Raw genomic sequence first — 19,537 nt, 5'->3', positions numbered from 1 at the left:
GGGCCATTTCGACTTCTACAAGATCGATACAGATAATTAATTATTAAAGTGAAAAAGCGCGGGAAATTGAAATAGTAACGTCAAAAAATGACAGATATTTTTATTGACGTAAAAAAGCGCGGGAAATACCTAAGATATGTTTTGAACACTTTATAGGCAGCTGTACTATTCTATAAGAGCTGATGTATATTATGCTGTAACTCAAATATACGATATTTTAATGCGAGCATTGTTTAAATAATATAATTATTGTATATTTCTTAGGTGAGTTTCGAATTTACGGAATATTTTAACAGTAATCTGTCGTAATCATGTGTCATGTTTGGAAATTTTGAGTATTTATCTTGTGTTCATTCCAATCATATTCCTCGCAGCGGTCATATTTTTTTGTGTTTCGATTTTAAAATATCATTTAATTTATTTTGTATTGTATTTTGAAATGAAATAAATAATAATGAGACTTATTTTGTAATACTCGTATTGAGAGGACGATTATTAATTAAATGAATTTGTAATGACTTTTGTAAATAAATATTTTTTTTTTGTAATATTATTTGGTTTTATTTTTCTTTCCTTCTGGGTAATATATTCCACAATAGTCGCGATGGATCCTGTTAATCTGTTCTAATACTGTCGAAAGTTCAGAAAAGTTAATTTTGCTGCAGCGATCTTCATAAAAAAATACAGCGCTAAATCGCATACCGGAATAGTTTTCTCGCTACCAAAATGTCGTAAGCGTCTTAGTATTTAAAGCACTTACGTAGTGGAACAATATGGCGTACCTTTAGATTTGACAGATGTAGTATTGGTTTGATTATAAAATGTTTTATTCTGTTGTGGTGTTAGGATATAATTAGCTAGTAAGTCCTAATTTTACGTACTTGAATACTTAATTGATATTTTAGTCGAAGTTTGAAACTATTTTTCGAATTCTTGGCGCCATTTTGTAGCGCTCTACGCTGTATGAATGGCAACGCTCAAATTTTAGGTGAACTGTCTGCAATTTTTTTTTAAATACCCAAATCGAATGTTAGGTGAACTGTCTAAAATTATTTTTAAAGGACTTCAAAAACAGGAGTTTCTATATTGGACTGTTTTTCTTTTTTTTTTTTTTAAATCGAACAGAATAAGTATTTGGCGTGCCATATACACATATGTTGATAATTTTGATTTTGAAGTGCTTTTTTATGTCACTCTACATAAATTATAATCCTTTTATAAAATATTTTTTTTTTAAGTTTAACAAAACTAAACTTTTTAAACAGGTAAATGAATACACGTCATAGGTCATCAATATTTAATATCTATAAAATTATAAGTAAGTTACACATAAAACTTAAAAATAAGTATTTTTTTTTAACAAGTAACATCTAGCATTGATAGACTAACATTAAACAATTTTTTTTTTGATTAAAATTATTATTGTCGTTTTAAATTTATACAATATTTTTTTATTGAATAATTTAGAGTCAATAAATTATAAAGTAATTTGTTGTTGTTTTGTAAATTGTATTTTTTAAGATAGCCGGCTTGGCAGAATGTTTATTCACCAAATTTCATTGTAATAGTGTGAACGACATAATTTCTCCTTAATAAAAAAAAAAAGCGCCCAACTATAAAATATTTGGGCTGTTATATGACTACTTTATAATATTCATTTAAAATAAATTATTCACTAATATTAATGGATTTTAATTAAAGAATAACGCCATAAATTAACCCCGATTTATGAAAATGTGTGTTACATTTTATATAACCTATATTTTACAATTGATTGAACAGCTTTTTTACTTATTAAGTATAACATAACAATTATGGATCGTGTATATGACTTTAAAAAATTCACTCGCTAATTCAACTGTTCATTATTATTTCTATTAAAATTAAATAACTCATGAAATAATTGGGTAAAATAAGAAAAAGGTTAAATATTTATGGCTTATTCTAAAATTAGAAAGACAAACGACATGTGTTTTTTTATTAGGAACTAAATAAGTGCATATAAAGTGATTAGGGGGTGGCCATCTTGGCGGCGGCTGCAGCGGCGACAGCGGCTGCCTTCTTCTTGACAGCGAGCGCTGTTCGCTGTTTCGCGGCAATTTTCGCCTTTTGACTCTTCGATAATTTTCGTTTTTTCTCATTCGCGACTGCTGTTTATTGAACAAAGATTAATATTTAAAATTATATTAACTGATAGTAATGTATTAAAATTGGGATAAAAACCAAAATATACTTTATTCAAGGCTTTTACGAGTATATCTGAATTACCATTTTACAAACTATATTAAAAGTAAACCTATGGTATCTACAATTTTTCACTTACGAATCAACAAAGTAAAAAAATACTGCGGAAATTTATTAAAGAAAATAAAAAAAAATATGAATGTGAATGGGAAATGATCCAATGTTATATAAAGTATGTATATATAATACAAAGTATAAAGTAGTACATAAAGCAAATTTAAGGTTGGATAATGCATTCAATTAACCTAATTCTTGTACTTTATATTCTTTAAAATGTATCAGGGAAGGGAGACATCTTACCGGCTGCCAGCACTTGTCTGTTGGAGGCGGTGCGCGCGAGGTCTCCAAACGTGTTCCCGAGCGCGGCGCCGAATCGCGCGCAGTCCGTGCGGGACACGGAATGCACGCGCAGCGCCAGTGTTGCCAGCCTGAATAATTGAATACAATTTAAAATTAATAACAATAAAACAGTTTTTTTTTGCAATGAGTTTGCGGACGAGCATATGAGCCACCTGATGGTAAGTGGTCATCACCCATAGACAATGACGTTGTAAAAAAAAATATTAATATTAACTATTCCTTACATCGTCAATGCGCCACCAACCTTGGGAACTAAGATGGTATGTCCCTTGTGCCAGTTGTGCCTGTAGTGACTGGCTCACTCACCCTTCAAACCGGAACACAACAATACTGCGTACTGTTGTTTAGCGGTAGAATAACTGATAAACTCAGTAGTTACTCTTTTCCAACATTTAAAAAATACGAAGTCATGTTAGTTAATACGATTATTTAAATTGATATATCCTGCGTGGAAGTCAACAGTTATTAATTCCACGCTTTTTTATAATCTACAAAATCTTGTATCGAGTAATACGCCTTTTTTACCAATGTATATTTTATAAACGATTTGAATTTATGAAACGGCAAAATCAAAAATGTCTGCGGAATTTTGCTATAGAAACGGATACCTTGCCCAAGAAAGATTTATTGACTTTGCGGAGTCGGAAACTTGGCGTTATAAGCTTATCCTTACTCCTAGTGCACATACAATGATTATCACTGATTTTATCAAAGTGATCAATGTTACTGTGATTATACATAATATTGTTGTAAATATATTGTAAACTGACATTATTTGTTACGGCCATTGTTTTTAAATATGAAAGTATTTTAATACAAACATGCGTCATAAGAATTATTTAGGCCTTAGGTATGTATATAGAAAAAGTACTAAATATGACCGCGTAGAGTGGTGGCAAGAATACTAGCAGCGTGAATTCGGATCCTCTGGAAAAAATATAACCAGCCCTCCTGTGACCATCTTAAAGCATTAAATATAATTGCCTTGCCTTGCCTTATTGCACGGCAAGGCAATGCAATTATATTTAATACTTTAAGATTCATAGCTTCGCCAAGATTAACGGATAATGGACTAGTTTAGTGTTGGTTTGATCATTATATTTCGATACCTCTAATTACACTAGTCCACTCACCCACTGACCCATACAACAGTAATTTAATGCGAATCATTGACTAACTTGTACAGATTGACTGACTCGTTTTAGCAACCACAACAACAACCTGTAAATTCTTACTGCTGGACTAAAGGCCTCCTCTCCCTTTGAGGAGAAGGTTTTGGAAAATATCCCACCACGCTGTTCCAATGCGGGTTGGTAGAACACACATGTGGCAGAATTTCTTTGAAATTTGTCACATGCAGGTTTCCTCACGATGTTTTCCTTCAACGCTGAGCACGAGATGAATTATAAAGACAAATTAAGCACATGAATCAGCGGTGCTTCAGGCACGCTGATTCACCGCTGGTTTGAACCCGTAATCATCGGTTAAGATGCACGCGTTCTAACCACTGAGCCATCGCCACTCCAACCTAACTATTAAATAACTTATTAAGTAACTTATTTCAATTGTCCAAGAATTACGGATAATGAACTAGTTTAGTATTGATTTGATCATTATAATTTGATACAGCTAATTACACTAGCTCCCTGACCCACTCATCCATAAAACACTGATACAATGCCAACCATTGACAAACTTGTACAAATTACGAACGAGTCTATGACTTCTTTTATTAAAAGGTGTCTGTACCTGCCAGCAAGATCCTGCTGATCAGCGTCAAGGTCACATGTCGGGGTGGTACTGTTCTTCTTGCTGCCCACCATCTGCGACCAACGCGACTGGTACAACACAAGCAGTTAATAAATACCACAGATTATAAATGAATAGTGTTTTTTTTAAATTATTTATCAAATAAATAAAATAAAGTCATCTTATTTTTACCTTGTATGGCGTGGGACATATTCCGAACATGTATTTCTCGATGACCTGTTTCAGCTCATCAGCAAATAACAACGCCGCGCCATCGTTTTGAATCTGAAAATACAATGGACAATTTGACAATGCGAAAAATAAAGTGTCAATTATTGTAATCAGTGTATATTATGAGTTTAAACATGGTTATTTATTAACGAAAGTCTAAAATAATAATTTATTTATTCAAAAATTCATAAACAAAAATCTAATTAAAAAATTGTCACGTGACACAAAATACTTCTGATTGGTCGGATTTATGACTGTATGATTATATGTATCACAGATTACAATACAGGAAAATGCGCCATATTGTCCAAGTATCGTTTACGTCCGCTATTTAAATATTGAATTTTTAATTTGATATTTTTCTTAAATTATGTAGTGGAAATAAAAAAATCAACTTTTACAGGGTTCCTTAACCTCTACTAAATAATATAAAATGGATTTAAAAAACCAGTCAAATAGCCTATTTATGAACAAGTTGTTAGTTGATCTGTATGTTCAGTATGAGGACTTAAAAAGAGTCCGTCAAACTTTTCTAATGGAAAAGATTCAGCGCTGTTGCGTTTTTATATCGAATTATCAACATTTTTGAGGTCCACCAGCCCAAAAATAAGCTACGCATAATTATTCTCGTCGGACCTGCTACCTTGGCAAAATCATCCTAATTAATAAACAAATAACCCCTACATTCATAATCCGCTGAGCTTCAATATCATCTGAAACGCTTATAATGTTTTCCTCTACGTATCACCAAACAAATTACCGTAATTGATTACATGAATAATTTAATCATTTGTGCCTGTCAGTTGAAACGGCGGCTATTTGTTACATTATATTATAATCTATATTAATTATAAATGTGGAAGTAACTCTGTCTGTCTGTCGTTCCTTAACGACAAAACCAATGAACCGAATTTGATGAAATTTTGTGTGAAGCAAACATTAATTTCAAGGAAGGACATAGGCTGTGTTTTTGCCTGACACATGACAACCCTGTAACGAGCGGAGCCGCCACAAATAGTGTTGTTATATTCAAATGAACATATTTTGATTGTTTTTTTTATGGTATAGGTTGGCGGAGCATATGGGCCACCTGATAGTAAGTGGTCACCATCACCCATAGACAATGACGCTGTAAGAAATATTAACTATTCCTTACATCGCCAATGTGCCACCAACCTTGGGAACTAAGATGTTATGTCCCTTGTGCCTGTATTTACACTGGCTCACTCACCCTTCAAACCGGAACACAACAATACTAAGTACTATTATTTGGCGGTAAAATAATTGATGAGTGGGTGGTACCTACCCAGACGGGCTTGCACAAAGCCCTACCACCAAGAACAAAAATATATTATTTTATAAATATATATGAACTAAAACTAGTTACTATATAAATCTTGACCGCGTGCAATGGTGGAAAGAACGCTAATAGCATTTCCCCGTTGAATCGCAATTCCGATCCTCTGGGCAAACGAACCAGCCCTCCCGTCACCAGTGGAGGTAATGAGGCGAGGTATACTTTTGATGAAGCTTTTTGCATCATTACTCCAAGGGCAAGTGTTTCGATAGCAAATACGACCTATTTGTATATATTTAAGCATTTAATGTTACTAATTCTTATGTCAATAAAGATGTAAACATATGTATACATCAATATTAATTCAATTCGTATCCAAAATAAACACAAAACTATGACGGTATGGACTGCCAGCATTAGATATAATGCGAAAACACAGCGGCCGTATATTTTATCAATTCAGAAATAATCTGAATTGCCTTCGAGTTTTCGTGGCACTTGTGAAATTATTATACACACTGTATTGGCCCAACGCCAGGTGTGTTCGCTTGGTGAGATGAGTGAAACCATTCATTTCGCTATAGATTCAATAGTTGTGCCCTAAAACATAATATTTACAAATACACACTGGTGCAATGAAGTAACAGCCTGAAATTTTCCCACTGCTGGGCTAAGGCCTCCTCTTTAATTAAGGCGAGGGTTTGGAACATATTCCACCACGCTGTTAAAATGCGGGTTGGTGGTTTTTCATTCAGAAGATCGTAATTTGTTATCTCTTGCTTTAAAAAATATCTCCTAGAATCTTGTTATATACCTAGTTACTGGCTGGAGGTAAGGCTTTATTTGTTTTGTTTTTGGAGCCTGGAAGAGCAAAAAAGCCAGTTGTTTAAAAGTCATCTTCACTGGTAACATAAGAAATACACGCTACTTTTAATCGCCGCCTACCATGGGTTGTAAAATGTTACGATCGTTGCAAATCTCTTCTCCAATAAAATGGAACGTTACACAGCTGTACAAAATACTGCTAGTAATCTTAATAAATAAATAAATATTGGACAACATCACATACATTACGCTGATCCCAGTGTAAGGTACCATCCAATCATCCGTTATTCTAGCACCAAATAACAGTATGTAGTATGGTTATGTTCCGGTTTGAAGGGTGAGTGAGCCAGTGTAACTACAGGCACAAGGGACATAACATCTTAGTTCCCAAGGATGGTGACACATTGACGATGTAAGGAATAGTTATGTCTATGGGTGATGGTAACCACTTACCATCAGGTGTCCTATATGATCGTCCACCAACCTGTACCATAAAAAAAGTAGCTGAAGCACTTGTGTTATGGAAAACCACAAGTAACGACGGCACCAAAAGCAACCAGACCCAAGGCATCGTAGAAATCTACATCGAATCGGGACCTCGGAGTGGCGTATCCATAAAAACCGGTGTACACACTACTCAACCACGGTCGTCAAGCTTGATAATACGATCTTGAGAAAGTGCATTCAACAATTTTCGAAGATTTTATAACAATTCTCGAAGCGATTTTGAACTTAGTTTGAGTTATTTCCAACAAGCTCAAGGCTGACCTGATGGAAAGTGATTACCACCGCCCATGGACATGTGCAACATCGGAGGCGTTGACAGCTTATTTTAATTGAAGAAGAAATTAAGATAGAGTTTTTGCTTTGTGGTAGGGCTTTGTGTAAGCTCGTCTGAGTATGCACCACCCACTGATCACATATTCTACCGTCAAATATTGTACTCAGTATAGTTGTGTTCCGGTTTGAAGGGTGATTTAGTTTGACTACAGGCACAAGGGACATAAGATCTTAGTTCTCGAGGTTGGCGCATTGTTGATGTAAGGAATGATTAATATTTCTTACGGCGCTGTTCTCTATGGGTGTTACTGACCACTTACCAGCTGGTGGCCTATTTGCTCGTCAACCTACCAATATTAACCTACAGACATTTTTAACTCTGCCGTTTCATAAATTCAAATCATTTGTAAAAAATATGGGTAAAGAAGGCATATTATACAATACAAGATTATACAAACGATAAAAGCGTGGAATTAATTCCTGTTGACTTCCAGTCAGGATATATTACATACCTATATACTACTATATTTAACTAACATAACTGTAATTTTTTAGAATTTCATACCGGTTATTCACTTAAAATAGTTGTTAAAATGACGATTAAAAAGTGCTTGTAAAAGCCTACTTGAATAAAGTATATTTTGATTTGATTTTTGATTCTTGATGGTTAATTAATAACCAATACTTAAGTGCTAACTTTCATACAATTTTATGTATGTCAAAATTAAATGCTATTGGATTTTCAAGCCGCTCAACACATATCGGTTTCATAATTCTTTCAAATAACACAGACTTAAATAAAATCTTTTAACCTATTTCCCGCCTTCTTTCATTGTAAAAAACTTTATTGTGTCTTAAATTTTAACGCAGGTGTTAAAACGAACGCGTATTTCACATTTGAAAACATGACTAATCGTAATAATTGACGCCATTTTGACGCGCGAAACGAGTGGGCGGGAAATGTAAATACAGATTATATATAGCGTTGCTTTTAAATTTAACGTTGCGAATAAATTATGACAACACTCGAACGCGTCTATGTTGCTTTATTAATTTCGATATATTTTATTGAATTTCCAGCCATTTTAATTAATTACCAATGAATAATTATGTTGGGGTTTTTTTTTATGGCAACTGTAGTCTTTGATTTTTTTTTTTTATTTTTTAAGCGGACTTGTCATATGGAAAGAGTTGAGATGGCCCAGTGGTTAGAACGCGTGCATCTTAACTGATGATTGCGGGTTCAAGCCCAGGTAACCACCCCTGATTCATATGCTTAATTTGTCTTTATAATTCATCTCGTACTCAGCGGTGAAGGAAAACATCGTGAGGAAACCTGTATGTGACAAATTTCATAGAAATTCTGCCACATGTGTATTCCACCAACCCGTGGCCAAGGGTAGTGGAATATGTTCCAAACCCTCTCCTTAATGGGAGAGGAGGCCTTAGCCCAGCAGTGGGAAATTTACAGGCTGTTACTTTACTATATATAGAAAAGCGAGTATTATACCAAGATGAGTTTTTGGCCAGAAAGGTTTATCTATTTATGTGTTAAATGATTCATTTGTGAGTGTCCATATTCCTCTAAAAACAGTTATTCACAATATATGGCCGAGATTCCTGTGACCTAATTAGATGCGCAGACTTGTCATCCTTGATCAGTCAAATATACTTCAACGAGCAGTATGATTTATGACTGCTCTGCTCTGCTCATACTAGTAGACACTTTTGGCATGTTAATCTGACTGTAGTAAATCTGGAGAATTATAATGTAAACTAATATTATAAATGTGAAAGTATCTAGTAGTATACTTGGTGGTATGGCTTTGTGCAAGCCCGTCTGGGTAGGTACCACCCACTCATCAGTTATTCTACCGCCAAATAACAGTACTCAGTATTGTTGTGTTCCGGTCTGAAGGGTGAGTGAGCCAGTGTAACTACAGGCACAATGGACATAACATCTTAGTTCCCAAGATTGGTGGCACATTGACGATGTAAGGAATAGTTAATATTTCTTCCAGTGTCATTGTCTATGGGCGATGGTGACCACTTACTATCAGGTGGCCCATATGCTCGTCCACCAAACTATACCATAAAAAAAAATCTGACACTCTTTCATGATCAAACCGCTGAACCGAATTCGATGAAATTTAGCATGTAGCAAATTTGAACTCCATGGAAGGACTAGGGCTACTTTTTTTGCCTGACACCTGACACCCAAACCCATAAATCGCGAGTGAATTCGCGGGCGTCATCTAGTCTACTAAATGTAAAGTTGAGTCCGAACTAACCTCATTGTGAGCGATCCGCTAAGATGCACGCGTTCTAACCACTGGGACATTTTAAACACATTGCCACTTCAAAACGTATATTTCTCAATCCAGTTGCGTTTCATATATCAGTGAGAAGAATTAGTCCTCAATTACGTCAAGTTGAGATTAATTATTGCGAGGAATAGTACAATCTTTACTCGGGTCAGACTTCACTTCGATACCTCTAACGCATTTAGATGTATGACAAAATTTTTGATTTATCAGGGGACTGATTTTTAATTTTCATCTTTATTGAAACTGGAAAACTTTTAAAATAAATTAAATAAAGTATGATATTCATTCAACTATAAATGAGTACACACACAGACACAAACTATTTTTAAGTTTATTTATTTGTTTTTTTTTTTATATAAACCTTTTTACACACTTTAAAATCATTCCCTATATAGAAATATAGTGCGCAATTAATTGTTAAGGAATCGCTGACTCCGATCTTACAATTTATATTAGTTTTAGAGTCAGAGCTCCACTACCAGAGATGATAATGTAAAGAAAGATTTAATTTTTAGTTAGTTTAGTTTGCATTGTTCAGCCACCAGGACATTTTCATTGAATTAAAATTTTCATACTTTAGTAACGCTAATAGTGAGTTAAAATATCGTTATTTTATTTTTTTTTCATTAGGGCAACAATAGACACAATAACACAAAATAAAAAAAAAATTACATTTCAAAATTCAAAATGTTAAAATCTCAACAAAAGTTCTACTACTTGCAAATAGTCCGACCATGCACTAATATTACACAATGTAATTATTGATAATGTAAATTAAACATATGCATAATAGTATTTAAATAAAACATGAAAATGTGGGTTTTCACGAATGTGTAGTGTTTTTTTTATTATTTATTTTACAACATCCACAGGCTCGTAGATGCCCGTGCCTTTTATTACGTTCTATTTTAAACATTTTGGCGTTTTATATCAGAAGATCTTCGCAGGATTTCATTTGTCTTCTTAGGAGAACATATATAATAAATCATATATAATAAAAATAGGAAGCAGTATAAGTAATATGTAGTGTTTATATTTTTAATTACTACAAAAATCTCATTTTTGCCAAAAATCATGTTACGACCTAAAGCGTAGAAAGTGTCAACTACAGATTAATCAAATTAAAAAAAAAAACTTAGGCAGTGTGTTATTATTTCGATCCTAGTAAAATTATTCTAACAGATATTCCCAGACCCAAAATACATATTCAACGCAAACCTTGAAAATTCATATTATAAAATTTTATGTTGCAATATATTTGACGCACGTGTCTCCAATATTTTATATTCTTGAAATTGTATTTTTGTCACACGTCGAGAGATATACCGCTCTATACTAACACGTTACTGTGTCTTTGGGTCGCCATTTTGATTTTAATACCTATAATTCCAGTGACTTGACAAAAGTTTCCCTCCGTAGGTCGGAGGTCGGAAGTCACTGGAAAAAAAAGATCGGAGGGAATATAAATATTTATAAATAGTATAATAAATATAAATATTTGAATTTATTTATAAAAATATGTATTCAATAATTAACAATTATGTATACCCCGTTATTTTCACAACTTTCAGGTAAAATCAGCCATATTTTTTTAATAACAAGAAAAATTACCTGCTTATTTATAATACAGCTGAGATGGCTCAGTGGTTAGAACACGTGAATCTTAACCGATGATTTCGGGTTCAAACCCAGGCAAGCACCACTATATATAAATGTGCTTAATTTGTGTTTATAATTCATCTCGAGCTCGGCGGTGAAGGGAAACATCGCGAGGAAACGTGCATGTGTGTAATTTCACTGAAATTCTGCCACATGTGCATTCTACCCACCCGCATTGGAAAAGCGTGGTGGAATATGTTTCAAGTCCTCTCCTTAATAGAAGAGAAGGCGTTATCCCAGCAGTGGGAAATCTACAGGCTGTTACTTTTACTTTTTTTTTATTAGTCTGTGATATTCACTGTGGATTTGGGAATGGCGTTCTGGACGTCGATGACACTGTTATCGGAATTTTGGAAGTAAAATTAAGGGATATAAGTAGTTAAGTACTATAGTGTTTATTTTTAAACATATTTTTTTTGACTTTCGTTTATTATTTAAGCAATTACAATTTCAGAATATAAACTTTTCAATGAATAATTTTGATTCGCAAACAATTTTTAAATATATTTTTTTTACTAAGTTCTTATTCTTCGTCACCATCTATGTTCTTGGTACGTGTGTGTAAAATAAACTTACATTATAAGCAATAGGCTATTTGACAACGCGAAAAATAAATTGTTGAATATTGTAATCAGTGTGTATTATGAGTTTAAAAATGATTATTTACTAACGAAAGTTTAAAATATACTTAATTTATTCAAAAATCCATAAGTGCATTTTTTCAAACGTTTGTCATGTGACAGAAAACGCTCCTGATTGGCCGGGCTTATGATGAAGTCACTTTCTTGTTAACCTCACTTTTCTACTATGTGTACCACAGATTATAATACAGGAAAGTGACGTCACCGAAACCGTTGCAGCGCCATATTGTCCAAGTATCGTTTTCGCGCGTTATTTAAATATGGAATTTTTAATATGATATTTTTCGGCAAATATGTACTAGAAATAAAAAAAATCAACTTTTCCTGGGTTCCTTAACCTCTAATAAATAATATAAAATAGATTTTAAAAACCGGTGAAATAGCCTATTAGCTATACCTACAGCGCAAAAATTGTGAACTAATTAACGTCGTATTATTAAGCTTTACCTGTTTATTCTTTTACTAGCATTTTATACTTTCCGTTTTTGTTTTTATTTTTAATCTGTTATTTTATTTGCCTGTTTTAATTTCAAATGGGAACTTAATCGAATAAATAAATTTATCATTATTTATAAAACAACACTGCATCACATACACAACAATACTAGGTATTCCTGTTGACGGACGGACTAAAGCGATATATAGTCATTGAATAATCAATTTAAAAATTCAAATAATATCATAAAAATGTACTTAAAAACCTGCATACAATGATAGGATATTAAAAAAATACGCAGTGTTGCCAGATTTGTAAAAATAATTCCCTCTAGTTTATGATCTAGATTTTTTTTTAATATCTTGGCAGGCAGCAATACGTTTCACATAAACAATCATTTTAAAAGTTACAAGATTTTTGCACGTAACATTTTATAAAGTCGTAAATAATTTGTTATCTAAATACTCTTTTGTTGAGTGTGCTGTGAGACTTTTGTTTACGTTATTTAAAAAAAAATATTTAGGATTTAGGTTGTGATGCGTAATCAAATTTTATTGTAGTTTCGCACGATTGTGTCAACAATCAATGATATTCTAATAAACAGATATGTTATATCCATACTAAACAACAGAAAAAAGTTTGCCGAGCAGGGGACCGTTTATTTTAGTTTATTTTTACATTTCGTTAAAAGTAAAAAGGATAGCTTGATAAAAAACAACAAGTAAAAGGGATAACTAGATGTTTTAATTAAACAAAACTTATTACTTCCTACGTAATTATGATGTATTATAATGGATTAATACGTAAAACGACTAAAGGCAAACGTCCCAATTAGGACGTTTTCTAGTCTTCACTTTTTGCGCGTTAATAACATATCTGTTTACTAAAACATCATTTAATTGGTCAACAATGGAAGTTTGGCAAGGCTGAAATGTATATTAATAAGTTCGTACAGATAACCACAATTATATGTCGTTAAAAATATTAATATATAATTAGTTTCATTTACATATCCAATAAATATACAACATATATCTGAAAAATTCATTTATAATCAAAATATTTCGATTCTTTTTTTCCTTTGTGGCTTTTATTTGTGCCAAAAAGAAACAGATTATTTCGCCAATGTCACTTGCGATGGAGAAGACACGATAGAGGTATTGATCGGTACGGTCGAGATTACAGGCTCAAATTCATTTTGAAGGCTAAATAATACTAAAAAATATTTCAATATTAAATCTATGAAATTCAATGACATGACAGTTTAACGGTCGGTCATATTTGACGTTTATGGGTGCGTTTAGAAAGATTATAATTAATTTTCACCATCAACATCTGTACATATAATAAAAATGTAAATGTATGTATACACGGTACAAACAGCAATTTTTTTTAATATTAGTCTGTTTTTAATGTAATAAGGAGTAATTTGGGCTTTTATTTTTGAATTATATATAAAATAATAATGAAGTCACGCTGTCCATATACTGTCCAGGATACAGCTTTTATTAACTAAATAAATTTGACCTAATTGCATTAAATAAAACTTAAGTAGGTATACCTTACCAACAGTAAGTAAGATATCTACATTTTTTTAAAGAGTTGTGATTTAAAATAGACTAAGTTACAATTGTTTTTTTTTTAATTCAAATGTCACAATGAAATAAGTCCGTTGCATTACAAAAACCATTGAAAATAAAAAAAAAATACAAAAGCGCTATATTTAAAAAAGTGTTTACGAAATCACGATATTGATGGATGTTCAGTCAGAGATAAGAGCCACGTGTGATGTATTAACAGTCAGTGTAATTGATTTCTTAACACTCTACATAATACCGAGAACTTTTGCGTTCGGTCATAGAAAATGACGTACATTATAACGTAAAAGTTTATATTGAACAATTAAAAAGATTCTTTAAACGAAACACGTCGTATCCGGTCTTGTGTGTTAGTCTTTTTTATTTTTGAATAACAATTACCCTTTGTAAAAACACTCCGTGTTATCAGGGGTGCGTTATGTAACAACAATATTATGTACATAATACATTCAAAGTAACATTGATCACTTTGATAAAATCAGTGATAATCATTGTATGTGCACTAGGAGTAAGTATAAGCTTATAACGCCAAGTTTCCGACTCCGCAAAGTCAATAAATCCTTCTTGGGGCAAGGTATCCGTTTCTATAATAAAATTCCGCAGACATTTTTAACTTTGCCGTTTCGTAACCATCGCCTCCTGGCTATTTCTATTCATATATAATATAATATGTAAATAACATTAGGTATTGACTGAGTTTATTTCGCCGGTTCTTCTCAGGTCAGGGTAATTTTTCCGAAATGGTAGTGTTTGGTTCGATTAGCAGTAAGTTAGTGTAATACTTCCATTTTGAATAAAGGAATTTAAATTTGTACTTTATTGAAAAAAATATTAGAACGGAAATGGAAACGGTTTTTCAAATTTTATAATAAAATTTCGCAGACATTTTTAACATGGCCGTTTCGTAAATTCAAATATGTAAAAAAAAAAAAAATGTAAAAAATACATTAATAAAAAAGGCATATAATTCGATACAAGATTTTATAGATGATAAAAAAGCGTGGAGCTAATACCGGTTGACTTCTTAGCAGGATATATTAATTTAAATAATTGTATTTAACTCATACGACTTTGTATTTTTTAATTGTTGAAAAAGAGTAACTATTGAACTTCTTGTCGGTTCTTCTCGGTAGAATCTACTTTCCGAACCGGTGGTAGCTTCACTTAATTATAAAATCACGATTCAAAAGTGCTCGTAAAAGCCCACTTGAATAGAGTTTATTTTGATTTGATTTTGATTTGATATGAATCATGTAACTGTGTTGCCACGAAACTTATACGGGTTACCATTATTAGAGGGGTATAGTAAAACATATAGTACGCCACCATTTAAATGTGTGGACCACATGTGGACAACCACTGGACCTAGAGACTTGAAATTTGGCACACGAATACCTTGACTATCCTAGAGGTGCATTAAGAAGTGATTTTTCAAAATTCCCACGGGATAGGGAATAAATGGGATTGATATTTTCTAACCAAAGTAGCTCTATCTCCGTAGCTATAATTATTAGGGGTTTCAAATATAGCATGGAGGTAGGTTATAACAACAACTAAAAACAATTTTTAGGATATTTCAGAATTCCCAAGGGATAGGGAATAAACATGTTTAGTATAAGCATTGTACCTGTGCGAAGCCGGGGCGGATCGCGAGTATGTTATAAATATATTTACAAAATAATAATATTTGTTGCGCAGGTATACATCCGGTTGGCGCTTTGCACGCCTTCCTCTCCCGACGTAAGCGTACTCTACGACACAACTTAGATGTAGCGTCGGCAAAATTCGTAAAACCGATCACATCGAGTCGAGATGGCCCAGTGGTTAGAACGCGTGCATCTTAACCGATGATTGCGGGTTCAAACCCAGGCAAGCACCGCTGATTCATGTGCTTAATTTCTGTTTATAATTCATCTCGTGCTCAGCGGTGAAGGAAAACATCGTGAGGAAACCTGCGTGTATCTAATTTCATCAAAGTTCTGCCGCATGTGCATTCCACCAACCCGCGTTAGCACAGCGTGGTGGAATATGTTCCAAACCCTCTCCTTAATGGAAGAGTAGGCCTTATCTCAGCAGTGGGAAATGTACAGGCTGTTACTCTACTTACTTTACTTACCCTGGCTAGCACCACTGAATGAAAATTCATGTGCTTAATTTGTGTTTGTAATTCACCTTTAGCGATAAAGGAAAACATCGTGATTAAACATACATGTGTCTAATTTCAACGAAATTCTGCCACATGTGTCCACCCCGCATTGGAGCAGCGTGGAATATGCTTCAAACTTCAAAGGAGTTTAGCCCAGCAGTGGGAAATTTACAGACTGTTAATGTAATGTAACGTAGAATGTTATATATATATTATAAATAATAATAAATAAATATGAGACGATATCACATACATTAATCTGATCCTAATGTGAGTAGCTAAAGCAACTTGTGTTATGGAAAATCAGAAGTAACGATAACACAAACACCCAGACCCAAGACATCATAGAAAACTAATGATAATCTGCATTGACTCAGCCGGGAATCGAACACGAGACCTCGGAGTACACACCACTCGACCACGGAGGTAGGTCATCAACATATATTATGTTTTTGGAGATAATAGTGTCATTTGTAACAGATTCAGAGATATTTTAAGATGTTAAGGAAAGTATTTAAAAACATCTAGAGCGCGCGTTCAATAAATTGAATTAGCATTGAGTAATCTTGAACTAGATTAGTTTGAGCGGAGACAGATCTTTTGTAGGAGGGAAAGGGGTGATTGGGATTTACTCCAACGCGGCTGGTGTGTAACGATATAACTAAAAGGTCTTATGTCATTTCTAGGTAAACAAAATGCCCTAATTACATTATTAATACGAATTATATATATTTTTATGAAATTTGTCACCTGATGGTAAGGGATCACCATCCATAGACAATGACGCTGTAAGAAATATTAACTATTCCTACATCGCTATCAATCTTGGGAACTAAGATCTTATGTCCTTTGTGTCTGTAGTTGCACTGGCTCACAGTTCAAACCGGAACACAACAATACTGAGTACTGTTGTTTAGCGGTAGAATATCTGAGTGGGTGATACCTACCCAGGCTGGCTTGCACAGATCCCAACCACCAAGTATATACTATTCTTATAAATCTATTACATATGTTATATACGCAAGATTTGCTCTGTTATATGTATGTAGTATTCGTCGGTTTTTGTAACTGACTATCAATAAATAAGTGTTAATAAATAGTGCTTATATCTGTATTGAGACAACATCATATACATTACTCTGATCCCAATGTAAGTAGCTGAAGCACTTGTGTTATGGAAATGAGAAATAACGACGGTACCACAAACACCCAGACCCAAGACAACATAGGAATACTAATACTAATCTATATCGACTCGGCCGGGAATCAATCGGGAAATTAGAGTTGCATACAATTGAATACCGGTGTACACACCACTCGTCCATGGAGGTCGTCAAATAATATAATAATAATATAATAAATGTGAAAGTAACTCTGTCTGTCTGTCTATCTGTCACTATTTCAAGACCAAACCGCTGAAATGAACCTGATGAAATTTGCTATTTTTCTTGCCTTACACGTGACAGCCAACACCCTAAACTGTGATGTAAGTTATTCTTCTTTGAGCTGAGATATCCCAGTGGTTAGAACGCGCGCATCTTAACCGATGATTGCGGGTTCACAGGCAAGCACCACTATATATATATATGTGCTTAATTTGTGTTTATGATTCATCTCGTGCTCGGCGTTACGGAAAACATCGTGAGGAAACCTGCATGTGTCTAATTTCATTGAAATTCTGCCACATGTGCATTTTACCCGCATTGGAACAGCGTGGTGGAATATGTTCCAAACCCTTTTCTAAATGGGAGAGGTCTTAATCCAGCAGTGGGAAATTAACAGGCTGTTACTTTACTTTTTTTTTTATTTTACTTCTTCGAAAGCGTGAGGGTGAATTCTTATGATGCGCGCACAGACTGACGTGGAAAATACATGATGAACTTTCTCGCTAAACCCCCAATATAAATGAAATTATGTATAAAGCTTGATCCCCAAGAAAAGACAGGATACTTCTCATGCCTAACACTTGCTAATTAACCAGTAAAATGCGAGCGAAAAAGCTGTTTACTAATTATTACGACAGAGTACAAGATGAGATTTAGACACAGACAATATTTTAACTTTTTTTTCTGCATTTATTGCAAAAATCTCCTTGCTTTCTTTCTAGCATAATTAATTTGACATTCGAAAGAAAAAGACACGGCATTGTTTATCCTCTAAATATCTTATATTACTAATATTATAAATAAGTTTGTATGTATGTTTGTTAGACAATAATTCGCTAAATTGCTATATGACATACGGCATACATAAAGCTTTCGTTGTAGTACGACTGATTAATATATATTATGTGTGTTAATATGTTTACTTTAAAATAAAACGTGAAAAGTTCTATGAAATAAATATACAGTTATTTTTAAAGTTATATCGTAATTTTAATGATTTTGTTTTTTTTATTTCGTTTAGTATTATTTAAATATTCTTAGCCCAGCGATATTACATAGACGTAATAGATTTCCTAATTTTTAGAATTTATACGCATTCTCAAATAAACAATTTAAATCATAATCATTAATAACAATAATTGTCGAATTAAAATATTAAATATAAAATTGTAATAAAAGATATTAAAAAAAAAAAAAAACAAAAAAGTTGTAATAAAAAAATAATACCATTTTATTCGTAGATTTCACTTCGGCACTGACATTAATTTTTTCATCCGACTTCGCTTCTATTTTCGCACACACAAAAAATAAAAACATCACTAATAGTTTTGCCGACATTTTTTTAATATATTACCAAAATAATATTTTACTTTAAAATTAATTGTTATTTTCACGTCAATCACAGGTAAAATAAAATCGACTGTCAATGTGTCAAAAAATAGCGGGAAAGCGTCGCCTGTCAAACCGGCGTCGCGTTCTCCAGAGTACTGGAGTTCTACCGTCTACTAGTAGACTGCGGGACGGATTATTTTAAGACTTTATCGAAGACGTTTTATTGACTCGTGTGAGATACCGGCGTGATTTAGAGATTATGACACCCGTAATATACTTTCATTTATAGAATCCGTATATTTTGTCTGTGTGGGATATCGCCTATAAAAACTTTTTTGACATTTAATAAATAAAAATTTTAACAAAAAGAAGAAGCAGCCAGGATAATTTATAGTTTTAAATTTAAATGAGATGCAGTAATTTTATTAATATGTTACTGAACTCAGATTAGGGCACGATGGGACTGACATTTTCACCTGTGAAAAAAGTCCCTAAATAAAACTAGAAACAAAAAAAAACAAAAAGAA

The 19,537-nt window shown here is 33.2% G+C and overlaps 2 protein-coding genes across 3 annotated transcripts in view; one reads left to right on the top strand and one right to left on the bottom strand.

Moving 5' to 3' along the window:
* LOC124541423 (protein neuralized) overlaps window positions 1-3,466 on the top strand; it is a 57,424-nt gene extending 53,958 nt beyond the window's left edge. Inside the window, exon 5 of the transcript XR_006967247.1 lies at window positions 3,455-3,466. The gene's annotated coding sequence lies outside the window, so the exon portion shown is untranslated. The remainder of the gene's footprint in view (window positions 1-3,454) is intronic.
* LOC124541425 lies at window positions 1,881-19,171 on the bottom strand. Of its 2 annotated transcripts, none has more exons than XM_047119293.1 (5): window positions 18,906-19,171; window positions 4,546-4,638; window positions 4,354-4,427; window positions 2,545-2,672; window positions 1,881-2,150 (listed from the first exon to the last, which is right to left on the bottom strand). In XM_047119293.1, exons 1-5 carry the CDS (start codon window positions 19,014-19,016, stop codon window positions 2,011-2,013), a joined length of 546 nt encoding a protein of 181 aa, XP_046975249.1. In that variant the 5' UTR covers window positions 19,017-19,171; the 3' UTR covers window positions 1,881-2,010. The 2 variants fall into 2 exon arrangements, with proteins under 2 accessions (XP_046975249.1, XP_046975250.1); XM_047119294.1 differs by having other exon boundaries at window positions 4,354-4,442; window positions 18,906-19,001.
* Between the last annotated feature and the right edge of the window lie 366 nt (window positions 19,172-19,537).

This window comes from Vanessa cardui, chromosome 28 (assembly GCF_905220365.1).
Source record: "Vanessa cardui chromosome 28, ilVanCard2.1, whole genome shotgun sequence".
NCBI classification, from domain to species: Eukaryota; Metazoa; Arthropoda; class Insecta; order Lepidoptera; family Nymphalidae; genus Vanessa; species Vanessa cardui.
Note: the sequence above shows the minus strand (reverse complement) of the source record. Positions and strands in the feature narration are given on the sequence as shown.